Raw genomic sequence first — 24,810 nt, forward strand, 5'->3', positions numbered from 1 at the left:
TTGGATTTTGTGTTTATAGCTCTTTTATTGAATTAGTGACCTTAAACAAGCCATTCAGTCTCTTTTTTCCCCTTCCCAATTTTCTATTATGAAAACTTTGAAAGAGAGGTTGCAAGAATGGTATGAATATTATAGTAAATAGACACTTTCCGCCTTAACTCAATGTTATGTTTTTCCATACATGCTTTATCTCTGTTTATGTAAACAATATTGTCCTACATAAGCACAATACCATGACCACACTGAGAAGGAACAGTAATGTTCTAATATAATATCCAGCTCATGTTTACATTTTTCCAACTGTCTTTGATTCATATTTCTAAAATTCCCTGTTTCTGTCATGGATGAAATTATTTGAATTTTACGTCCTGATAATGTTCCTTTTTCTGGGGTGCCTTGTGTTTAAGTGCCAGTTTACCACACAGATTTCATACTATCTCTTGCTCTTGTCCCCTCCCCATCTGAACAGGGAAACTAATGTGAATTCAAGTGTTGTTTCCCGTAATCTGTAAATCATGACATAAATGGAAAAGTTCCATTAACTATTCTAGACAAGAGTTGTCTTTAGAATTGCTGGAATGTTGGGAAGTGGCGTGGGAGTTTTTTATATTTTTATTACTGAGAGGCAACTTATTTTATTTTGAATTTAAATATATTTGCATTGAATTAAAATTTTTGTGGATCTTGCTCAAAATATGGGTGGAATTGTATGAAAATTCTTAAAAGTAAGCAGGTGTTTTCAATTATGTTGCCTTTTAAGTGTAGATCTACAAAACTACTAAATTTCATGGAAAACAGTGTTCTCTGTGGCCGTTATATAAGGAGGAGTATGTGAGAAGGACATTTTTGGAGGTGAAATATTTTCTAGAATAGATTTTTAGAGGTTAAAAGTCTGTATTTACAAGTTCCACTCTTGGTTTTCAGTTGTCTGTTTTTCATGTGATTTCCCTTATTCTGATTGCGTGCCTCCACAGTAATGGCTCAAATTTACTAGGCCTTCAATGTATTCCCGGCCCCCTATGCAGTGCTTTACGTGGGACAGCTGACTAATTGCAGTAGCTCTTGAGGTAGGTATGTGTTAGCTCCCATTTTTTTCAGATGTTCTGTTTTTCTGAGATTTAAAGGACTTAAATAGCTTCCCTAAAATCAACAAAATTAAAGTTTGAGCTACTCTGAGAAGAGAGTGGGGAAGCTGGGGGCTTGTCCTCAGGTATTCTGATTCCTGGGTCTGGGCTCCCAAACACTAACCACTATGCTAAGGAATCTAAGGAACTTCAATACAGTGCAGGTGTAGAAATAGCTGTAGAGTGGGTTCATAGCTGACTCCTTTTTTCTTTGCTCGAGAGTTTCTTGCATTATGTAGCTATTAGGATTTGGGGGTACATTTGACGATTATACATAATATTATAGATATTATTATACATAATCTATGTATAGCTATTCACAACCATATAAAATTGCTACCAATCTTTTTAGAAGATGGCATGGTACAGTAACTTTAATGCAAACTCATCATGTGGTAAAATTTTAGCTCTAAAATTCTACTTGGCTATTCTGTGTATCTTTTCCCTTCACAGTTCTTAAAATTTTTGGCAGTATGAACTTGGGTCTAATTTCAAATAGCAGAAAGGATTCTGAAAACAAAAGTGACAGGTCTTAGTAATTTATAAGAACATGTTCTTTACAGCTTCAAATACCTGTTTACATTCAACGTTCATGTGAGAACAATGGATTTTACCTTCTGTTTCTGATTTAGCAATTAGTTTTATTGGGAGGCAATTTTCTTAAATAAAGGCCAAAATTTAGAATTTAGGTAAAGGCTTAGGTTCGTGTTTGCATATTTGCTCACTAAGTAGTTATCTTTATGATTTTTTTCCATAGAAGTGAAGCCTTGCAAAATAAATTTTCTGACAGGATAGTCTGTTCTTTATTGTGATTTTTTTTTTGAGGGGAGATAATTAAGATATTTGAACTTGACGTAAAACTTCATGAAAACATAAAAACTAAAAATGGAAGTCAGAAGTCTAGCTCTCTTTAAAAAAAAGGTGTGCAAGAGGATCTTGACTCCTATAGTTAATGGGGAAATCACATTTATTGAAACTGGACCAACATTTCCAGTTACTTGTGATTTGTGGTTTGTGGTTTATCAGACTTAGAAATTCAAGAAATAGTTTTTGAGCACATCTCTGGTTTATGTCATTGAAAGCTGAAATACCTTCATGCAGCTTACTGTTACTGCTCAGTTGATCCTGCACAAACCATTACAGTGTTATGTCAAAATGTGCAATTCTAAGTTTGCCACAATCGAAAAACTAGAAATTTAGCATATTCAGTGATACTTATTCTAAGATACTTTTTGGACAGGAAGAAAAGGATAAGCTGTAGTTTAACTTTTAGGAGATTTTGTGTAGATTAAAATAGGCAGAATTTTGATAGCAAACCCTTTTGGCAAATAATTTTATATGTAGAGCCCTTAAAAGTACTCCAAGACCGTGGAAGTTTAGTGGAATGAAGGCGTACAGATGCCTATTGATATATTTCCCTGGGTTATATTCAGATAAAATTGCCCAAAGTGTTAGACTAGTTTTCATTAGTGCAATTGACTGTTGAATTTACAGGTTCTCAGAAAAGCCATCTGGTACACTTTCAGGCCCCACACCATCTGTATATTTTCATACGTTTTTATGTGGCTGTAGGCAAAAAGTATGTGAAAATATTTCAGATTCTTGCTTTCACTTTATATATCAGGGAAAGACGGGAGAATTAGCTGTCAAATATCTACTGAGGAAACACATGCTAGATGTTTAAATGCTGTGGACACCTCTGAACAAATTTAGTTTGTTATAGGAGACAGGTAGAATACTGGTTCTAGGTGCTTTGATAGAGAAAACGGGGAGGGTGGGAGGGTTGGGTCGAGGAAATCCTCTAGAAGAAGAAGACTTCTGAACTGGCCTGAAATGAGCACAGAATCCCTGGCAAAGAACTGCTAGTGCTGAGGCCTCAACAAAGAAGAGAAAATATCCTTTATTTGAGGAGCTGACACAGCTTGATAGTTTCTAAGCTGCGTTTTGCTTCTAGTCCTTCCTAGTATTTTAAACAGGTGACTTGTGACTATTACATGAAATTTTTCTTAATTCCAGAAAAACACAAGCTCGATAGTTAATCTAGAATTGAAGCTAAGCTTTTAGGAAATAGAACTGGAGAAAAAGCATGAACATCTGAAATTTTGTAATGGCTAAGGTAATGTGATTGTGATTTGGCTCTAGGAAAATAGGTCGAGATATAATTCTAAGCCCTTGTTTTAACTCAAATGCATAAATTTAGAAGTTAACTGAGTGGAAGTTTTCGTTTCAGTTTTAAAAGAAAAATTGCATATTGGTTAGAAATTTCCTTTGGATTTCACTAATTTTTACTTTGTATTTGAATCTTAAGAAACTAGTAGAATTAAGAAGCTATGAAACGTTTTATTTCCTTTAATAGTCTTAATATCGTTTGAGGAAAATGTGACATTAATTGACCAGACTATTCATTTTGGGGGAGGAGAAGTTTTTTGTTAGGGGAGATCTTTTTTTTGGTGAGAAAGATGGGCCTTGAGCTAACATCCATTGCCAATCATCTTTTTTTTCTCCCCAAAGCCCCGGTACATAGTTGTATATCCTAGTTGTGAGTCCTTTCAGTTCTTCAAGATGGGATTCCGCCATAGTGTGGCTTGATGAGCGGTGCGATGGTCCTCACCCAGGAGCCAAATCAGCGAACCCTGGGCTGCCCAGGCGGAGCACATGAACCTAACTACGATGCTGCCGGGCTGGCCCCAGATTAGTTATTTTTTTATAGATAGATAAAACTTGAGCAATTGCTTCAAACAATTTGATTCCTAGGAAAATTTCACCGTGAGTAAAATCTGTTTTTACTAAATGCTGGTCCTAGGATACCACATTGTCACTGTTTAGATTATCCAATAGCATACAGTTTCCAGAATGACTTAACACAAGAAGAAAATGGTCGCTTGTTTGTTACATGAATTTTATTAATGTAAAACATTTATGAAACTTTATTCTCTTATTTGGTTAAATATATGTTAATATGCAAGTGTGTACTAACAGGGATGGTTATACAAAAGGGACAAAGAATAACTGAGATTAAAAAATACCACTTATAAGTATATAAGTACTTTTATCGATTCTAGTATCAAAGATTGAAACTTAGTTTTGAACAAAACCCTGAAACTAAAAGTCCTTATGTGAATACTTTTGGAGTACTTAAGGACTGGCTAAAATTAAGAAAAGTGAAGCCATAAGAACTGGTTTCCAAACATCTATTTGACAAAAAAAAAAGTTGGTAAATCTATGTCAGTCTCTACATTTTCTTTTCAGATTTTTGTAAAGTCCAAAAATCTGTTAGGGAGAGAGTATGGCAATATGTTAAATTTGATATGATGAAGGAAGGATTAAGAATTGTGCTGAGGGCTGGCTCAGTGCCATAGTGGTTGGCCCGCTCTGCTTTGGTAGTCCAGGGTTTGCAGGTTCAGATCCCCAGTGCAGACCCAGCACTGCTCGTCAAGCCACTCTGTGACAGCATCCCACATGAAGTAGAGGAAGATTGGCACAGATGTCAGCTCAGAGTCAATCTTCCTCACTCAAGAAAAGAATTGTGTTGATGTGGTAATAATATTGTATATTTTTAGAAAGACAATGGTATTACATGAAATGCAGTGTTTTCATAGCACTAACAGTAGTTGAGAATTATAATGGAACTTTGACCATTGAATAGTGGGTTCTGGGTCTTGATTGGGTTTGGCTACTTTCTGGATCTTCAAAAACAAAAACCACGGTTCTAGTCCAAGTACAAATTGGATATAATAAAGTAATCATACATTTTTAATGAATTTATATCTATAAAGCCTAACATTTTTAAATGTTTAAAAATCATTTAGGGCCGGCCCGGTGGCACAGCAGTTAAGTGTGCATCTTCCGCTTCTTGGTAGCCTGGGGTTCACTGGTTTGGATCCCAGGTGCGGACATGGCACCGCTTGGCACGCCATGCTGTGGTGGCATCCCACATATAAAGTAGAGGAAGATGCGCATGGATGTTAGCTCAGGGCCAGGCTTCCTCAGCAAAAAGAGGAGGACTGGCAGTAGTTAGCTCAGGGCTAGTCTTCCTCAAAAAAAAAAAAAAAAAAAAAAATCATTTATTTCTTAGTCAAATACAGATATGTTGATTAAATAATTACTTTTAATAGAAAATTAGTATAAGGAGTAAATCCTAGGACACTAACTTAAGTATAAAAGTTTGTGCTTGATGTCTACATGGTAGATAATTCAGTCTCTTCAGTCACACTGGGCTCCTTAAACATTCCAGACACATTTCCACCTCAAGGCTTTTCTTTACATTAGCTGTTTTATCTGCTCGAAAGATATTGATCCAGATAGCTGCTTGACAAAATCCTTTGCATTCTTCAAATCTTTTCAAAAGTGTTAGCGGCTGAGTGAGATCTGCTGTGACTACACCATTTACAATTATCCCACCCATTCCCAGCGCCTCAGAACTCGTCCTGTCCTCAGGTTTTCACCATTCATACTTAGCATCTCCTAGTGTACTGAACAGTTTCTTATGCTTATAGTCTGTCTGTTGTGCATTGGTAGGTTTCAGGAACCTAGAACAATGCTTGGCAGACAGAGACACTCCTAAGTGATTTGTTGGCTGAAAAGTCCACCGTGGGGAAACTGTGTTACTCATGTTATTTTACAACTTGAATTTTAATTCGTAAGAATTAGAGTCTGATATCAATTGATAACAAAATCTATTATTTTTGGTAAAATTATAAGTGGTCAATACTTTTACTGTTAACATAGTTTTAAAAAAATCTGTCTCTAAAAGGTTTTTCTAAAAATAGAAAGAGGGGCCGGCCTGGTGGCGCAACCATCAAGTTCACAGTTTTGCTTCTCAGCAGCCCAGGGTTCGGATCCTGGCTGCGGACACGGCACCGGTTGGGAAAAGCCGTGCTGTGGTGGCATTCCACATATAAAAGGGAGGAAGATGCGCATGGATGTTAGCTCAGGACTAGTCTTCCTCAGCAAAAAGAGGAGGATTGGCAGTAGTTAGTGCAGGGCTAATCTTCCTCAAAAAACAAAACAAAACAAAGTGTTCTTTTGAATTGTCTAACACCCTCAGATACTTAAGTATCTTAGAATAAGCTTCATTGACGTTGACTTTTTTTTTCTTAAAGGTTTTATTTTTCCTTTTTTTCCCCAAAGTGCCCCCAGCACATAGTTGTATATTTTTAGTTGTGGGACCTTCTAGTTGTGGCGTGTGGGATGCCACCTCAGCACGGCCCGATGAGCCATGTCCGTGCCCAGGATCCAAACCAGGGAAACCTTGGGCCGCCGAAGCGGAGCACACAAACCTAACCACTTGGCCACCGGGCCTGCCACTAGAATTTCCTTGATGTATGACATAAGAGAAAAGTTTTTGTGGAATTACCCAATTTAAAGGGCAGTATTTATTAACCTAGCATTTTGAGGTACCTTTTTAAAAAAAGTTTGCTTGTGATTCTGAAATTCATTCAGACATCTTAAAAACTTGATATAGAAGATAAATGAAAGTTTTAGGCATATATATTAGAGAAAAATTTTTGAGACATTTGTGTATAAGAGATAAAAAGTTGAGTTTTCACCTGTTGATTTATCAAATTCCACAGGTTGTTTTGTTAAATTAGTAAAGCATAAACATTCTAATTCTTCCCACCCCTTTTCATGACTTTGACTAATGTACATGTGCACAATGCCAATATTGATGAGTGCAAATTCATTAAGACATCTAGATATTGAAAAATATGTGAGTTTCTCTTTAAATCCATAAACTTAACTTGATATAGATTTAATTTTAAAAACAAATAGATGAATTATTCTAGCTTTTATCTTAAAAAACAAAGCAGAATTCCGGGTTAAATATTGATCATGTCACTTTTCGTCCTCGTGGCTTTCACCCAAACTTCACTTACTTAGGCATAGCAAACATTAAAAGGTAAACTCAAATTGCTGGACTCATGAAGTATTTTTTTAACCTTTGAAATTTAGTGTTTCAGTGAACATTAGATTTTAAAGTTTTTAGTTGCTTTTCAAGATAGTTCGCGTACAAAATTTTTCCTAATCTCTTTGAAAGCTAGACGTTAATAAAATATATTGAAGAAGATTTGGGTAATATGGTAAGCTCAGTTACTCAGATCAGCTCTCTCAGTGGAAACAAGGCTGCTGGACCAAATTTTTAAAATGTCTTTAAAAGCATTGAAGAACTGACAGCATAGTAAAGAATTAACCAGTCCAAAACCTAATTGCAATACAAACACAAAAAACAAAAATAGGAACACTGGGAGATAAGAAGAGTATCTAAACTGTTTTTACCATGAAAGCCTTTGCCAAATGGGGAGAACTTCGGCTGCTTTTTGAATGTTCTCGGAGCTTAGGCAGCAGAAGTCAAAGCCTGAGGCCTGCCCAACAGGACATCCTCTCTCTTTAAAGCTGTGTGCAGGCAATACTCAGGGTGAAAGTGACCCAGAAGCAAATCTATGCTACCTGCCTAACTTTGGGAGACTGAGGGAAGTTGCTGTGATCCTGAGCAGAGTGGAATGGGCAAGTCCACTCTGAGGTGTTACAACAGTGAGTTGGCCCTTGCATGGATTTGTAGTCCAAATAAACATCACTTGGGTGGTTCAAAAAAACATTTGAACCATGCATGTAGGATGGACTCAACCTAAGTTATGCTCCTAGATGCCTGATAAGCTTACTCAAATCCTGTCTGGAGGAATGCACCTTGATCCTAAGCCACAAAAGAATCTCCACAAACATTTTTTCCAAGGAAAAGGAGTTTAATTGTTAAAAACTAAGCATATAAGGAAACCACATACAACAGAAACAGATCTGCAGACTTTAAGAACTAGAATTAACATTGAATTAGGTTAATAAGAGGTTAGACACAGGTGAAGAGAGAATTGGAGAACTGAAGAAATCCAGATTGGCGCTTAAAGAGATAATGAAAAAATATGAAAAAGAGTTAAGAACCACAAAGGATAGAGTGAAAATGTGTCTAACTGAAGTTCCAGAAGTAGAGGAGAGATGTGGGCAGAAGCAAAATTTGAAGAGAGAAATACTAAGAATTTTCCAGAATGATTGAAGAACTCAATCAAAGATTCAGGATGTTCAGTGAATCCCAAACAGGAAATAAAAAAAAAAATTCCCCACCTAGGCACATGAGAATAAAACTATAGAAAACTAAAGACAACATCACAGAAGCAGCTGAATACAGACAAATGACCTTCAAAAGAATGGCAGTTAGAATGACAACTAACCAACAGCAACAATGGAAGCCAGAAGACAGTGGACTTGCCTCTTCAATTTGCTGACAGAAAATAGCTGTCAAAGTTCTATACCCAGGAAAAAATCTTCACAGGGTGAAAACATTCTGGGCAAGGTTAACAAAATAACATTGTTCAAGTTACAGATATATTTTTGGACCTTTCCAATTATACTATATAACTTCCTAAAACTAAAAGAAATATATATATTTTAAAGAATATCCTTATTCATTTAGTTAGTATCCATCCATCAGGTTACTTTTTATTTTTTAATGTTTTGTGTTTTGTTTTTGCTGAGGAAGACTGGCCCTGAGCTAACATCCGTGACCATCTTCCTCTACTTTATATGTGGGATGCCTGCCACAGCATGGCTTGCCAAGCAGTGCCATGTCTGCACCCGGGATCCAAACTGGCGAACCCCAGGCTGCCACATCAGAACATGTGAACTTAACTGCTGCACCACCAGGCCGGCCCCTAAATCAGTTAAAGTTTTATGGGAGTACCTCTGTACCTTGTTTCATCAGCTTCTGTTAAGGTTGATTGTTTTCTTTTAAAAGTGCTTAAATTCTTCTAGGTGTTTAGCAGTTGCAAAAGTAATCTTTTGCCTTAAAGAAGTGTTGTTAAGTAGTTTAACAATATTATACATCTAATTTCTGTGTGCATAATACATATCCTATTTCTTTTTTTTCTTTTTTTTTGAGGAAGATTAGCCCTCAGCTAACTGCTGCCAATCCTCCTCTTTTTGCTGAGGAAGACTGGCCCTGAGCTAAGATCTGTGCCCATCTTCCTCCACTTTTTATACGTGGTACGCCTGCCATAGTTTGGCTTGACAAGCGGTTCCACGTCAGCACCTGGGATCCGAACCAGGAACCCTGGGCTGCCAAAGTGGAACATGGGAACTTAACTGTTGCACCACTGGGCCGGTCCCCATATCTTATTTCTTTAGTACATGTTTAGCGTATTTGGAATGTTTGTTTTGAGAATTAGTGGTGAGATACACAAGAGAAGTCAAAGAAGGTTATGTATCATCTAAATACTTTTAAAATATTCTTTTGGAAAATAAAAGTTTCAACAATCTAAAACACAGAAGAGACCTACAGTGAAGTCTTCTTTCTGCCTGTCCTTGAGCCATCCAGTTCCCTCTCCAGTGACAAGTGTTAAGCTTATGGTCTTTTACGTGAATAATTACTTCTTATGTTCTGTTTTGCACTTCGCTTTTTTTCTTGTTTGCTTCACATTGTAAATTTTAGACGTCTGTCTCTCTTTTTTACATGTACTTAGTATTCCATCTTTTGTTTAACCTATCTCCTACTGAAGGACATTTACATTCTTCTCAAACTTGTTTTGTTACAAACATTACTGCATTGAATATCTGTGTACATGTCATTTCCGTTTGTGTGAGTATATCCTAGATGAGGAATTGCTGGATCAGAGAGTGTCTGGAATTTTGTGAATTTTCTCTATCCAAATAGCCTTTCAAAGAGGTTGTAACAATTTAAAACCCCATTGACAATCCTCAGGAGAGCGCACTTCCTCACATCCTCTTTGCTCCTTATGTCACTACACTTTTTAATCTTTCTCAGGATTCATAGGTGAAAAATTACATAATCTCAGTGTGGTTTTGATTTGCATTTCTCTTATGAATGAGATTGCGCGTGTTTTCATGTATTTAAAAACCCTTTGGGTTTCTTTTTCTGAAACCTGATATTCTTACCCCATTTTTCTGTTTTGTTTTTTCTCATTTGCAGGAACACTATACATTAGGGGAGTTAAGGGAAACGTTTAACTTCAGCTTGATTTTCTATTTAGAAGTTCAAGTAATTTTGATATGACATTTAAATAGTATGTTATCTTTATTGCTTATGTTGTTTTTCTCAATGACAGATTGGAAGGAAGGATAAATATGCTCTGAGATGAAAGACCAATATTTTCCTTTGTTGTTTTGGTGTTCTTGACTTGCTTTAAGTATTTTTCTTTTCTTTTTTTTTTTTTTTTTTAAAGATTTTATTTTTTCCTTTTTCTCCCCAAAGCCCCCCTGTACATAGTTGTGTATTCTTCGTTGTGGTTTCTTCTAGTTGTGGCATGTGGGACGCTGCCTCAGCGTGGTCTGATGAGCAGGGCCATGTCCGCGCCCAGGATTCGAACCAACGAAACACTGGGCCGCCTGCAGCGGAGCGCGCGAACTTAACCACTCGGCCACCGGGCCAGCCCCAAAGTATTTTTCTTTTAAATGCATGTTTTGTTCTTAGATTTTCATTTAGTTGATCACACTTATAATTTCCCATTTAAATCTTATGTTTGCAAATTATTTTTCTCATACATGTCTTGAGCTTTTGTATTTTTACAACTCAACATCAGAAAGACACGAGAGGTCTTGAATCCCTAAATGTAATAATAATCATTTTAAGTAGATTTTGTAAGGGTATATTTCTGTTGTTAGTTGTATTCTTTTTTTCCTTAAATGTATTGCTTATAAAACATTTGTGAAGAAAAATCTTGATTCACGGTACAAATTTTCTTGAGCTATTCAGTAAGGCCATTGAAAATCGTGGGAATCCAAATCATGAAGGCATTTTTCAAGAATCTTAGAGATTCCTGTGAAGTGCATTTTATGTGTAAGGATTATATTTATACTATTTACTTAACATTAATTTTAAAATTAGTTTTCCCAATGGTGAGGTTATTAAACCCTTCATAAAATCTGGTTTTCCAACAACACTCCCTCCTATCCAACAATGTAGCTCAACTGTGGCAATTTGGAAGCCCATCTGTAGAGCATTTTGCGCCTGATTTGTGTATGTATTGTGAGATGATGAGGAGATGTGGGGAGAGGAACAGAACAAAGTTCTTGTCCCTGTCTCTCTGTCCTTCAGGGTTAGGTAGCCATTGGGAAAGGGCTGTCAGGGCTCAGCTTCTGTGGGAAATGGAGCATTAGGAAGGTGTTAGTTTCCTATTGCTTTTTACATGTCACATTTTTTGATAATCTGAGCATTCCACTAACCTGCTACATAAATCCTGGACAAAATTAGACCTATATGTTAGAGCCCACTAGTAAGAATGACATGTGTTTCTTAGATTACAGGAGCCTTCTTCCAGATGTCATTTACAGGCTAAAGTATCACCATCTTGACCCAGAGCTTGCTACTCAGGTTTTTTCCTCTTCAGCTTTCTTTACATTTCAGTGATGATCCGATGAGGGCCTCTTTTTCATAGCAGAACTTCCAGTATAATCTTTATTTCATTCTTGTCTACTAAAACCTTAATGGCAGTATTTCTTGCAGAATTTGAACTTAATTCTTTACTTTTGGTGGTATCACTTTGGAAAATGTCACGAACATATATTTGGAAGAGAGAAAATATAAAATACAAACCAAGCATTTTAAACTATATAAATTAAATTCCAGAGAAAATAGGGCATGCTTTTGTTAAACCTTTAAATATGGCCCTTTTTGGAGAAATGTACTTAAGTATGTATTAGATTACTTTATAAACATTCTGGAGATAAATATTTAAAATTTCAAAGTAGGACTTAACCTATTAAAATAGACCCAAAATTTTAATTTTAGAACATGTCTATCATAGAGGAAGAAGATTCATATCTCAATCTTATTTCTTGATTCTTCTGGAACTTAATATTTTTTACCTGAATTTTTTACTTGGCTTTTAATACAGATAATTTGTTGACTGTGTCTACCTATTTAAACTTCCACTTGCAAAATCCCAATTTCTCATCTTTTAGATGGCTGTTCGAAGCGGTGTTACATGGGAAATACAAACCGCGTATTCATTCAAGAGAATGAAAAATTGATTTGGGTGTTCACATTGGATTATCTAAACCATGTGAAAATCTACTTTCAAAATCCATATTAGAATTTTATTTTTTGAATAAATTTTAAAAAAATTTAAATATAATTTTAAATAAATTTTATTTATTTTTATTTTATTTGAAATTATTTTATTCTGAATTGACGGACAGTATAATACCTAGTGCTCTTTCTAAACCTTTTTATTGAAGTGAGGGTTTTTAGTTAATGTTTTAACAAGAATTACAGAACTCATAATGAGCTTTCTATATGTTTTCATTTTTATATTGCCATTGATAGTATATTCCACAAATTAACTTTGAATGAATATGTAATCCATGTTCATAGATTTGTATCCACATTAATTTAGCAACTATTTATTGAATGCTACATGTTAGGCCCATTCCGGGTACTCTGAAATAAACTGATAAAGTGCCTTTGTAGGATTTTTTTATGATGTTAACTCAACTTGTTTTCAAATGAGTCAATGGAATAATACCCAGATGGAGTATTGAAAAAATACAGTTATTATAGTAGGCTTCCATAAACAGTTGTCACTGAAGGTAAATATGCGGTGAATAAAGATTTTGGAATTAAGTGGTTCAATTTTAAAAGGCAAGCTTAATAAAGTACTATCAAATCAGTGGAAGTTGAAAGAAAAGAAACGACTGAGGAAAAGCAGAACTTGTGATTGTTTAAAGTGGAAAGTAAAACTTTTGTATTTTTCTTATTTAAAAGTATATTTATTGCAGGCAAATTAGAAAAGTATAAGTGTAAAGGGAAAAAAAATCCATATTCCTACCACCTTTCACCACTGTTAGCTTTTTTAGATATAGCTATCTATAAAATCTTGAAACTTTTTTGTAACTTCTGTTTTCAGATAGTAGCATATGTTTGTTAGTATCATTATACAAAGTCACCTTCAAATATGCTGAGGCAGAGCATCCTAGACATGTGCTGCTTTCCCAGTCCTCTTTCGTTGTGCATTCATGTTCCAGCTTTTTGTTTTAAAGAAACTAACATAAATATAATTTTACTTGGGTATCTTTACACATTTATAATCATTTCTTTAGACCTTTTAGAATTGGTATTTCACTATCAAAAGTTGCTGGCATGATCTTTCAAACTGAGCTAGCTAATGATTTTTTTTAAATTTACTTTCAGAATTTTAGTAAAAATGACCACTGTATAGTTTGTCCAAGAGTAGAGAGAAAGTTTAAATAAATATACGATTTTAGTGAAAAAGATGATTAGAAGATTATTTCATAAAGATTTTTTAAAAAGGAACATGGAATTGGGCCATTTCAGTAACAAAATAGAAATAAGCTATGCATATATGATTGAGAAAACCAGAACTGGGTCATAATACAAATGTTGATTCTATTTTCTTGGATAAAATGATAAAAAGGACATCAAAGGCAGAGTTGCAGAACGTAATTATAATAATTTCTGATCTAAAATTGAGTATTTGAATACTAGCATTGATAAAAGCATAATATTTTAGTCTGGGAAATGTACTGTAAGTTTGTAGAGTGAGAAACTAGATTCCACATTCAAGACTCTTGTGTTGATAGGGAAATGCTGGAAAAGTAGGCAAGTTGCTCACAAAGTAGAGAAATGTAATCCACTGAAATTGTCTCCACTTCATTGTAGAAGCTTAATCCTGATTTTGAAAAGTGATTTTAAGAAAGGCTAGATGAAGCATTGTTCGTGATACTAGATATCTAGTTTAAATGTTTGATTCAGCAGTGTAAAAATGTGTGTACAGTTAGTAACAAGGAAATGCACAGAAAAGTTTGATGCCATTGAAAATTAGGCAAGTGAAATGGTATTCTGATAAGAATCTATCAAAATAGGAAGGAAATTGTTTTGATTAGTGAAATTAGAATAATCTACAGATGAGTGACTAAAATAAGGCTTTTGTCCAATGATAATTCAATCGTTAATTTTTTTAAAATAGCAGTTCTCAAATTGTAGTGGTTCTTGCTTCTCAAATTGAGAAGTATAGTGAGAGCTGAAAGAATTGTAAAGAGTTTTAAGTAAATGGCTTTCTGCCCCAGAAATTTTCCTCTTCACACATTAAAAAAAATTTTGTGTGACTATACTAATGGGAGATTAACTCAGAAATGAGAGTGGAGTGAGATATTTCCTAAGGCAATATTCATGTAGTAATCCTAGAGAAATTATATTAGGGAATAATATAATAATTTTAAATTCACCTGGAAGGATTTTCATTTTATTAAGAGAACAATTCATAAAAGCTTAAAATTAAGGTAGCAGGGTAGAAAAGACTATACATTGATGTGAAAGAAAAACTGATGTTAGACCTTTGGGGGGAGTGAGTCAGCACATCTACTTGAGCCCCGCTCTGGCTGTGCACTGCAGAATTGATCCTGTTTTTGAGATCAGTGGCTTATATACTTGGTCCCTGACATTCTTGACAGCTTGAGGATCTCAAACAGTTGTACACATGTCTTGTTCTCAGTTTTGATTTGCTGTTTAGAAAGAAGATCTGTGCCGTACATCAGTTTGGAGGGAGTGATGGAGGAGGTGGTGCAGTGGAGCTGGAGAAGGAAAACCAATTGAGTTATGAAGATTAGTGATTTTGATACTTCAGACCAAATTACTCACTTTCTTAAAGAGTAAGGTATCCTCTATTTTCCCTACTCAAAATTTGCAGATTAGTTGTTTTTGAAAAGTAATGTTCGGCATGGTGTTGACAAAGAGTATTGGAAGCAAAGAGTTTAGACATTTATAAAGTGAAACAGCTGTGTCTATAGATCTCAATTGATGGTTCCTGACCCTATACATTGAGGCAAAATCAAATTTAGGTTAAAAATTTTACCTTTGACAGTCTTGGCTGAAATTTTGCCTGATTTACCTAGCAATTATTTAATTTTTTAGCTTTGTAGGCCTGTCTGAGAATTTTAGAGCATTTAAAAATGATTTTAAAATGGAGATATTTATAACCAGAGAAAAATACCAATTAATTACTCAGAAGAGGAATTTATTGCCGCAAGTCAGCTATGATTTTCTTTCCTTTTTCTTAAAAAACGAAAACCCAGCTCTCTTCACTGCTGTGAAATTGTGTTATAGAAATAAAATATATTATGGAAATATGTAACGGAGACAGAAAAATTATGTTAGTTCTCCCAGTGCTAACAGTTTTGGCTAACAGACTTGTGTGCATTTCTCCTGAGTTGATGTCTCTTGCACACTAGATATACAGATGGTGAGAGAGACACGAGAGTTGGGGGAGGGGGAGATGGATAGATAAATATACCAAATATGTATATATTTTTTTAAATTCCACTTTTAAAAATAATATATTGCAGACATTTCCATTCAGTATTATAAATGTGCATCATTGCTTTGAAAGTTTTATTATGTATGTATAACCCATTCCATTGTTTAGACAAAGCATAATTTATTTAATCATGCTGCCTTTGGTCATTTGGGTTTCCACATTTTCCGAATTACAAGCATTCTTTGAATGAACATCCTCATACATGTATCTTGCTGAAGAACAGTATAGTGTAGTGGCTGAGAGCGCAGTTGTGCAATCTGGGCAAGTTACTAAACCTGCCTGGGCCTCACTTTTCTCATCTTTAATAAGTAGTAAATAATAGTACCTGCGTGTGTTCTAAGGATTGAATCAGTTAATACATATAAACTCTTAGAGTAGTGCTTACATAGATTAGGTATTTAATAAACATTGTTACCATTAGCATTTTGTCATTGATTTCAGCTTCTAAATTTGTAAGAGATAAGCAATAACTTTCATATTGCCAGGTCCACTGATCTCTTTTCCACCCTCATTCCTTTTGACCTGTGGCATATCTGCCATCCACCATCTACCAGGTCTCTTTCTTAAAATGTTCTCCTTTGGCTTCTTAGATGTGATTTATCCTTTTCTCTTATCTCAAGTACTCTTTGGGGTTCTATTCCTTTTCTCAGCGTGCTAATGGATATTTTTGAGAAATTAATCTTTGCTTGACTGTATATTCTCTGCTTCAGAGAATATACTTAATGCCTTAGGTGTATTACATGCTCTAGCTATATATAAAAAAAATTTATAAACAGATGACTCAAATACACATCTTTAATCTCACTGTTAGTTGAAAACCAATACCTTATCTCCTAACTTCAAACCGTTTCTACCTGAGTTACTTATGTTCATCTCATGTTGTCAAATCAAAAGTAAACTTTACTGTACAGCAACTATCATAACATTTTTCATTTTTATTCTGATGAAAAAATACCTCTGTTTTTCCCTCTATATGACTGGTTTTCTCTCTGTGTTCTCCCACTTAAAGATGACAGCAACAGCCTCTTAGCTGTTGTCTCTGCTAGTGCCTGCCAGCCTCACCCCGCCGGCACTGAATCCACCTCTGTCTTCCCCTCCTCCACGCCCCTACTGAGAAGCCATAGTTTCTGAACTTGATTATTGGGTGCAGTTCAATTCTTTGTATATCAGATTTAAACCCTGCTTGGCTTTTTAGGCCCTCTGTAATGGACCTCCACCACAATTAGACAACTATTTTCCTAATAATGTATTCTTTCTTGTGTGGATGTCTTCACTATTTCTTGTGTGAAGAAAGGAAACTCATGTTATTTCATTGACTTTCACAAACCTTTTTTCTCATTAATGGCCTGGATTCCATCTGCTCAGTAAAACTTTCCTTGATAACTTATTTGCATGGAGCTCCTTTTCCTCTGAATTTTATAGGACATAGGGCATATATAAAATAATTTAAATTTAGTCCTCTGTTCTTTCCAATAATTACTCTTGTGTTTCCAACTAGATTATAAGCTGTTTAATAGAGTCCAGGTCCATATTCCCATATGCACTTGGTAAATTCTAAGCACACACTACAAATATTTTTAGTTGGTTCAGAAAAGTGGAAGATTAATACCTAATTTGTTTAGTACAAAAAATTAAACTAAATGTAAACTTAATCTAGAAGTGAAGATAATCATTTTTGTATAGCACATTTTAATTTCAATCATAATGAGACTATAACTGGTCAGTACTTTCCACTCATATTTAAGAAATATGTTATTTCTCTGACACACTTAAGTGCTTGGAGGAACTGAAAATTTATGGGACATCAACAGGTTTTAGTCAATCTGTTAAATCTAAATTTGTTTATATGTAAATGTAGGCATACATATGTAACTACATTTAATAGGAATATTATAGAAATAGTACAATATATTGTAGGAAAAATTAGGAAGTACAGATAAGCAAAAATTAAAACTACCTATTTCTTTATTTACTTGACTCCCTCGCTAAAATATAACTCCATGAGTTATGAAACTTAGTTTAACCCACTGTTGTACCTCCAGTGCTAGAAAAGAGCATGCCACATAAGCACACAATTATTTGTGGAATAAAAGATTTGCAGATACCCCTTTCCTGATATTTTTACTTTAAATTTAGGACTGAGCGGTAGAAAGGACAATGTTCACAGCTGCTCCAGCAACTTAAAAATCTGTTGGTAGATCTTAAAGTGCCATTCTTCAACGTTTTCCAAATTCCTTAAAACTACTTATATTCTGTACTCTTCCAAGACATATTTTTCAGGGTATAATGGATTGGAGAGCAGCAGCAAAGAGTAGTGAAAAAGAGTAAATGAGTGGAAGTTGGGTTTTATATTTAGGATTCCATTTTCTTTCAGATTTCAGGACTGGAGCTAAGTTCTTTGGATAATTAAGAAGACAAGCAGAATCAGGCAGCTTCTGCAGCTCAAACTCAATTTAAATTGTCTTAAATTCCACAGAAGTGCAGATGCTATACTTTAGAGTAGAAAAGATGTAGAGAACAAATTAGGAATGTGGGTTTTGCAGTTAATCCTTTTATTCATCACGTTTGTCGTGAACAACTGCCACGTAGGCTCGCCTGACTTGGGCCCTAGCCCTGCCTCCGCTGTGCAGCCCAGGAGTATCTTAAACACAAGCCCCGACTTGTTCCAAATGGCTGTGAGAATGGAAACCCATGCAAAGTATTTAGAGACTTACCTTTTCCTTAGATTGTTTTGCTTGTTTCCTTTCTTCTGTAGAGTTATCAGTTGGGTTCACTTCTCAAATATGTTTTTGAACCATTTAAAATTATACAGTTACTTATTAATGATTCTTATAATTGATGATTTAAAAAACATGAAAAAATTTCTGTTGGGGATTTTACCCCCCAAGGTATATTATAAGAAAAAACCCTGAATTTTAGGAAATCAGCCAAAATTCCGTTAACATGTAAAGGTTTGTTTCTCTGATAAGAAAAATGATAGTTTTGTAGGCATTTACACCAACATTTTATAAAGTGTTGCATGAAATATGAAAAATATGCCTAACACTAGTTACAAAAAACTTATTTTTAAACAATTAAATAGTGTGGCTTTTTTAAGTCCACATATAAAAATGTTCCAGGTAAGGGGCTTAGCTAATCTGCACTCTTAAAGATGGATGTTACCACAGTTATTCAAAGGTTTATTAGACTTTTTTACTTCTGACAAGCTTTACATTACTTATTTACAAAATTAAATAATCTGCTGTAAGTAATCATTAGTTCCAATAATTGCCCAGAGGACAGTTTTAGTTCCCAAAGATAGAAGGTGAGTTAGTGCTTGGGAAATGATTGTGGGTTAACGAAGGACTGGGAGTGGGAGGTGTTCAGAAGCATCCGGAACAAACTGTGTTTACTCAGTATGTTGTACTTGTTTGACTCTCCCTCAAAGAACCACTCATTTGAATTTAATTAAATTTCATGTTTATTCTTGATAGTATTCCAATTATCTTCCCACCTTATGAAATAAAAATAATTAAGTTGACAATTAAAAATTCTTATTCCTTTTCCTCCACAGCAACTTTTCATATGTTGGTAAAATTCAGATAATTCATCAAAAAAGTAATATTACATTGTATGATAAATTTTTCTGATACACAGTAGATATATCAGAAGGATAAGTATTAAAAATTATTCTAATTTTTTTCTTGTAATGATTTTTTAAATTATGAAATAATGTAATAACATTATAGAAGTTTTGAAAAACAATCATTCCATCCATTGTTCATATTTCGGTATATTTCAAACCACTTTTAAAAATCTTCATATTAGGGGCTGGCTTTGTGGCCGAGTGGTTAAGTTCCCACGCTCCACTGCAGCAGCCCAGGGTTCGGATCCTGGGTGCGGACATGGCACCGCTCGTCAGGCCACGTTGAGGCGGCGTCCCACATCCCACAACTAGAAGGACCTGCAACTAAGATATACAACTATGTACTGGGGGTGTTGGGAAATAAAGCAGGAAAAAAAAAAGATTGGCAACAGTTGTCAGCCCAGGTGCCAATCCTTAAAAAAAAAAAAAGAAAAAGAAAGATTGGCAACAGTTGTTAGCCTAGGTGCCAATCTTTAAAAAAAAAAAAATCTTCATATTAGAGGGGCCGCCCGGTGGCCGAGTGGTTAGGTTTGCGCACTCCACTTCGGCAGCCCAGGGTTTCGCGGTGTAGATCCTGGGTGCGGACCTAGCACTGCTCATCAAGCCATGCTGAGGCAACATCCCATATGCCACAACTAGAAGGACTCACAACTAAAAAAAAATACGACTATGTACCGGGGGACTTTGGAGAGAAAAAGGAAAAATAAAAATCTTAAAAAAAAAATCTTCACATTAGAATAACTTGGAATTACTGTTAAAAACTGAAATCTACACTTTTAGCAATCACCTCAGATGATTGTTTGCACATTAAAAGTTTGAGAACTGAAGACTAAAGATAGTTTTTTAAGAGTTCCTGTCATTTAAAATTACATAGCATTACTTTTAATAGATATGAGCAAGTTTTTAGTAAGCTTTGCAAAATTATGTGTATGTATGTAACAGGCTTTAAATGGAGGCATTTTCTATTGGTTAATGACAAGGATCTGTGAATCTCTGATGTCGAAACAATACAAAATTCAAAGCAGTGTCAAGAATTTTTTTTCTTTATTTTTAAAATTTAAACCAAACTTTGGTTATCAGGTAGATTCCTGTACAGACATACATAACTTTGCTCAATATATTTAATAATATTTAACTTATAGATAAGATGTTTTCGTATAAGTACTAGTAAACAATACCTAGGATAATAATCTTTTAAAGAAGAAAATGAGACTAGTAGTAGGATGACCAAAGGCAGAGTGTCCGTATGCTGTTGTGCGGGTTTCACCAGTAATGGGATTTGCATATGACCTGCAGTATAACCTTTGCATTTCTCTCAAATGGGGCTAGTTATAACAACATTGCTCTTTCTTACTACTTGGTTTTCATAGCTTTGTTTAGAGACGATGTAATGAAAAGTTTATATTCCTTAGGTTCATAATTTTGTGATTTTTAAGCACCTGGAATGTTTAGGAGCTTTATATTCTTTTCAGTTTTTGAAAATCTGTTTGTGGTAGATGTTATTATTCCCGTTTTATAAGTGGGGAGCACTGATGCTGGGAGAGATTCAGTAGTTAATACAAGATGATCAAATTCCTTTCATTTTATCACGCTACTTCAAAGCAGGTTGATATTTTTTGAAATCGAATCATCTTTAAACAATAATGAGATTTTCGCTGCTTGGGTAATGCCGCAGGTGCAGGCTCTAGAGAGGGGCTGTCAGAGAATATTTATTAGTTGAACTAATGAATGACAATTCAGTGGCCATAGAGTCAAGGCCAGAGTCTTCCTATATTAGTCAAAAGTGTCTTTTTCTACATAAATGTATTGAACTAATACCAATCAAAGCAATAAATAATTGATGAATCCAAGATACAGGACCAATTCATGCAAGGGGAAAAACATAAAATTTTTTTGGTTTATATTTCTTACACATATATAGACATAATTTTTACTGAAATGCATAAATGAAATCATATACATGAAGTACAGTGTTTTTTCTTGTCTGTATTCCTCTCTCCACCCATAGAACTCTGCCCCCATAACTGTTAACAACTTTGTGTGTATTCCATATTTTCTCCATGCTTATAAAATTGTATACAAATATATATATGTAGAAATAAGGTTTATTTTTGATCATTGTTTTACAAAAATGGTTTATATTATACGTTCTTTTTTCATTGAATAAAATCTTGTGGAAATTCTCCCAAAGTACCTCTTATAGCGCAAATTAATTTTATATGGGTATATATTGTTCCATTATGTGGATGCACTGTAATTTATTAAATTATTTCCCTGTTGGCAGACATTTATTTTGTTACCTGTTTTTGCTGCTGCAAAGTTTGCAGTAAATAACTTTGTACAAACCCCTTTATAGTATCCTGGTGCTTTTATTTTTATGGAGTAGATCCCAGGAGTAGAATCCTGAGTCAAAAGGTATGTGTTTTCTGAACAGCTTTGGCCAATGGCTTTCCATAAAGGCCGTATTTCCTCCAGCAATGTGTGAAATCCTTTTTCCTCATATTGCTTCAGTAGTGTTAATACCCTTTTAAGCTTTTACCATTCTGATTGGTATAAAGGTCTATCTATTATTTTAATTTGTTTTTCCCATTTTGGAAGTTTGTACGTGTTGCTATATTATTTTTAACCATTTGCATTTTCTCTTCTGGGAATTGCCAGTATTCTTTGCCAGTTTTCCCAATGAGTAGTTTTGGTTTTTCTGGCCAGCTGTAAGAATAATATATAATCCATCATCTGCATTTGGGAAGCTGAGGACTTGAACTTGTCTTATTTCACTGCCCTTCTCAACTCAACCTCTTTGCCTCTACTGAGCCAAGCAGCTGGATGCAAGGAACCACAAGTTATATGGCAGTCTCAAAGCGGAGGGCTGGTGGAGAGCCTAGGGTAAGGAGTAAGAAACTGACCCATAGAAATACTTGGAATCCCTCAGCTGCCGTTCTACGCCAAAGGAGTGTTGACTTCAGCCTGGCCTCCAGGAAACCAAAAAGCAGAACAGACAGGCTGAATCCTTCCTACTCTTGAGCAAAGATTTCTTTCTAGTTCTTTGTCGGGACTACCAACAGCCTATTTGCTGTCTGCACCCTTCCATGGCTGTTATGGTCGAGGAGGGGTCAACTACTACTCTATGAGGAAACTGCCAAACTGAGCTTCATGAATAGACAGAAAATTAACTGCACATCTAAGTATGCAACAACAAGAAAGGAATGTAAATGAAAATGGGCAGGCCCCTAACAAAGCTGGTAGAGGAGAGAGAGAACTTGAACAAAATGATGTAAACACAGCAATATGAAAAGTGCAGTATTAAAAAAAACTCTCTGGAGCCAAAAACCATTATTTTTGAACCAACTACAGCAATAGGTCAAATGGAGGAGAACGGTAACATGGAGACTTAAATTAGTGGCCTGGAGAATCTAGTGAAAGAAATATTTTTAAACCTAGAGCAAAAATTCAAAGAAAGCATAAAAATAACAGATTTTGAGGATAGAGCAAGGAGACATTCTGTGTATAATAGGAGTTCTAAAAGGAAAAAAAGAAACGGAAGAGGGGCAATACTTTTAGAAAGAAGAAAATTGCTGAGGTGAGAAAGACTTGAGTCTGTAGCTTCAAAGGGCATGGGCGGAACTCGTGGTAATCATAACAAATGGCAATTACTGAGTGGTCACTCTGCCAGGCAGTGTTCTAATGGCTTCAAATTTATTAACTCATTGAGTCCTTACAGCAGCCCTACAAAATAGGTACTGTTATCTCCCTTATTCCGATGAGGAAGAAAGAGTCAAGTGGATACCCAAGAGGTCAGACTCCAGAGCCTTGACTAAACTGCCTCAAAGAGGAAAGACCTGTTAAAACTTAGGAACTCTGAAGATCAAGGGGAAATCTTCCAAGTTCCAGAGAGAAAGAGCAAGTTAGCAGCAAAAGAAAAAGACTATTACCAGAGTTCTCACCTGCAGCACCGTAAGCTAGACAGCAGTGAGAAAATTTATATATGCCTCTCAGGGAAAGGGCTGCAAGCCAAGGTCTCTGTAACCAGTCAAGTTGTTCACCTGTCAGGGTCAAACAACGGTGTGCTGGTATATCACTTCTGAGCAACCAAGCCCACCTGCCATTTGATGGAAACACTCGAAAGGAAATGGAATGATATTTAACCTTCGTTTTTGCACCAGCCACTCCTCCTGCCTGGAGTAACTCCTCCCTTTCTTTACCAGTCTAACCTCTCAGCCTTAACATCTTAACTTTTTCCAGGAAATCTTCTGCAGCTCCCCAAGTCTGAGTTTTATGCTCCCATAGCACCCTGTACTTCCCCCATCTTGGCACTTATTTTCCCCATAAAATTGTAAGTTCTCTGAGGACAGAAGCAGACTGTGCATGTTTTGTTCACTGTGGGAGCCCTGGTGCCTAGCACAGTGCCTGGAATCTAGTAGATTGACTGAGTGACTAAAATTTATGTGTGGTCGAAATTGCTGCTCTACTCAGATTCTTCTAGTAGTAGCTATTCAGGGAGAGTAAAACTTTGTTTGTTTTCAGTGGATACTTAAAGCCTTATTCAAGTGTACCTTGTATATATTTCTGTATTCATCTTGTGACTGTTCTACAAAGTTTTAAATTCACAAAATTTTAGCATAAATGAGTGTATGAAAATCTATCCATATAGAGTCACTTTACATAAGGCATATTTACAATGCATATTGTCCATGTTGGGTTCAAACTGCTATTATTTGTTATTTTTGGAAGGCAAAATTAATAGGAAAGTGTAGAGATGAATTTGCAAGATTAGTAAAAAAATTCAGAGATAGTGTTTTAGTACTCTAAGAAGAATGATGTTAATCCTATATTTTTCTCTGTTTCTCTTCAGATTAAAGCTAAAAATTATGACAAGGTTGAAAAGGTGAGTCCTCTTCAATATGCTTTGAATTTTATGCTGAAGTTTAACTTAAGACTTCCAATATATAAGGCAAATATTGTAAAATGTTAATAATTATTGAATCTAGGTAGTGATTATATAGGAGTTCATTGTACTTATTCAACTTTTTTGTATGCTTGAAAATGTTCATAATAAAAATTTTGGAGAAGAAAAAATAATTTTACTCTACTGACCAAAATCATGAGAATGGTTTTGATTATCTAAACTGAAAATAAGAGAGAGCTGTTATTTGCATTTATTTATAAGAAGACAAATTCATGAAAGGAGCTTCATTTGTTTTTTTAATATTCCATTTCACCCATGTACATGTGAAATTTATTTAAGGTGAATTCTAATAATATTTTCTTGTATTTACAGCTATTTCAGAGATGCCTTATGAAGGTTTTGCACATTGATTTATGGAAGTGTTATCTTTCATATGTCCGAGAAACCAAGGGTAAACTGCCAAGTTACAAGTAAGTTATATCAGAATCTTAAGAATGCAGGTCATCTTTAGGCACACAGGCAATTCTACATAAACTCACACCTTTTCTTAACTCCAGGGAGGAAGAGACTTAAGGATTTGAAAAGTCAAGAGTCTCTGAGAAGTCAGTAAAACTAAGAAAAAAGTGCCTCAGAGAAAGCCACTGGCATTAGTCTTATTCTGGAGAATTTAATCATCAAAGCCCCTCTTCTATATTGAAACACTATACATTTGCAATACCAAATCGCTTTGTTGGCTTGTTGTCAAAGTTGCTAAAAAGCATCTTATTACTTGTCATGGCACCACTCTTGGCAGGTTACAATGCAGTGTGCTAAAGTATTCCG

The 24,810-nt window shown here is 35.2% G+C and overlaps 1 protein-coding gene across 1 annotated transcript in view; it reads left to right on the top strand.

Annotated features, from left to right (window-relative positions):
* CSTF3 (cleavage stimulation factor subunit 3) overlaps positions 1-24,810 on the top strand; it is a 67,869-nt gene that overhangs the window by 24,376 nt on the left and 18,683 nt on the right. Inside the window, exons 4-5 of the mRNA XM_023653836.2 lie at positions 23,935-23,967; positions 24,361-24,458. Coding sequence (XP_023509604.1) covers positions 23,935-23,967; positions 24,361-24,458 — 131 coding nt within the window. The remainder of the gene's footprint in view (positions 1-23,934; positions 23,968-24,360; positions 24,459-24,810) is intronic.

This window comes from Equus caballus, chromosome 12 (genome assembly GCF_041296265.1).
Source record: "Equus caballus isolate H_3958 breed thoroughbred chromosome 12, TB-T2T, whole genome shotgun sequence".
NCBI lineage: Eukaryota > Metazoa > Chordata > Mammalia > Perissodactyla > Equidae > Equus > Equus caballus.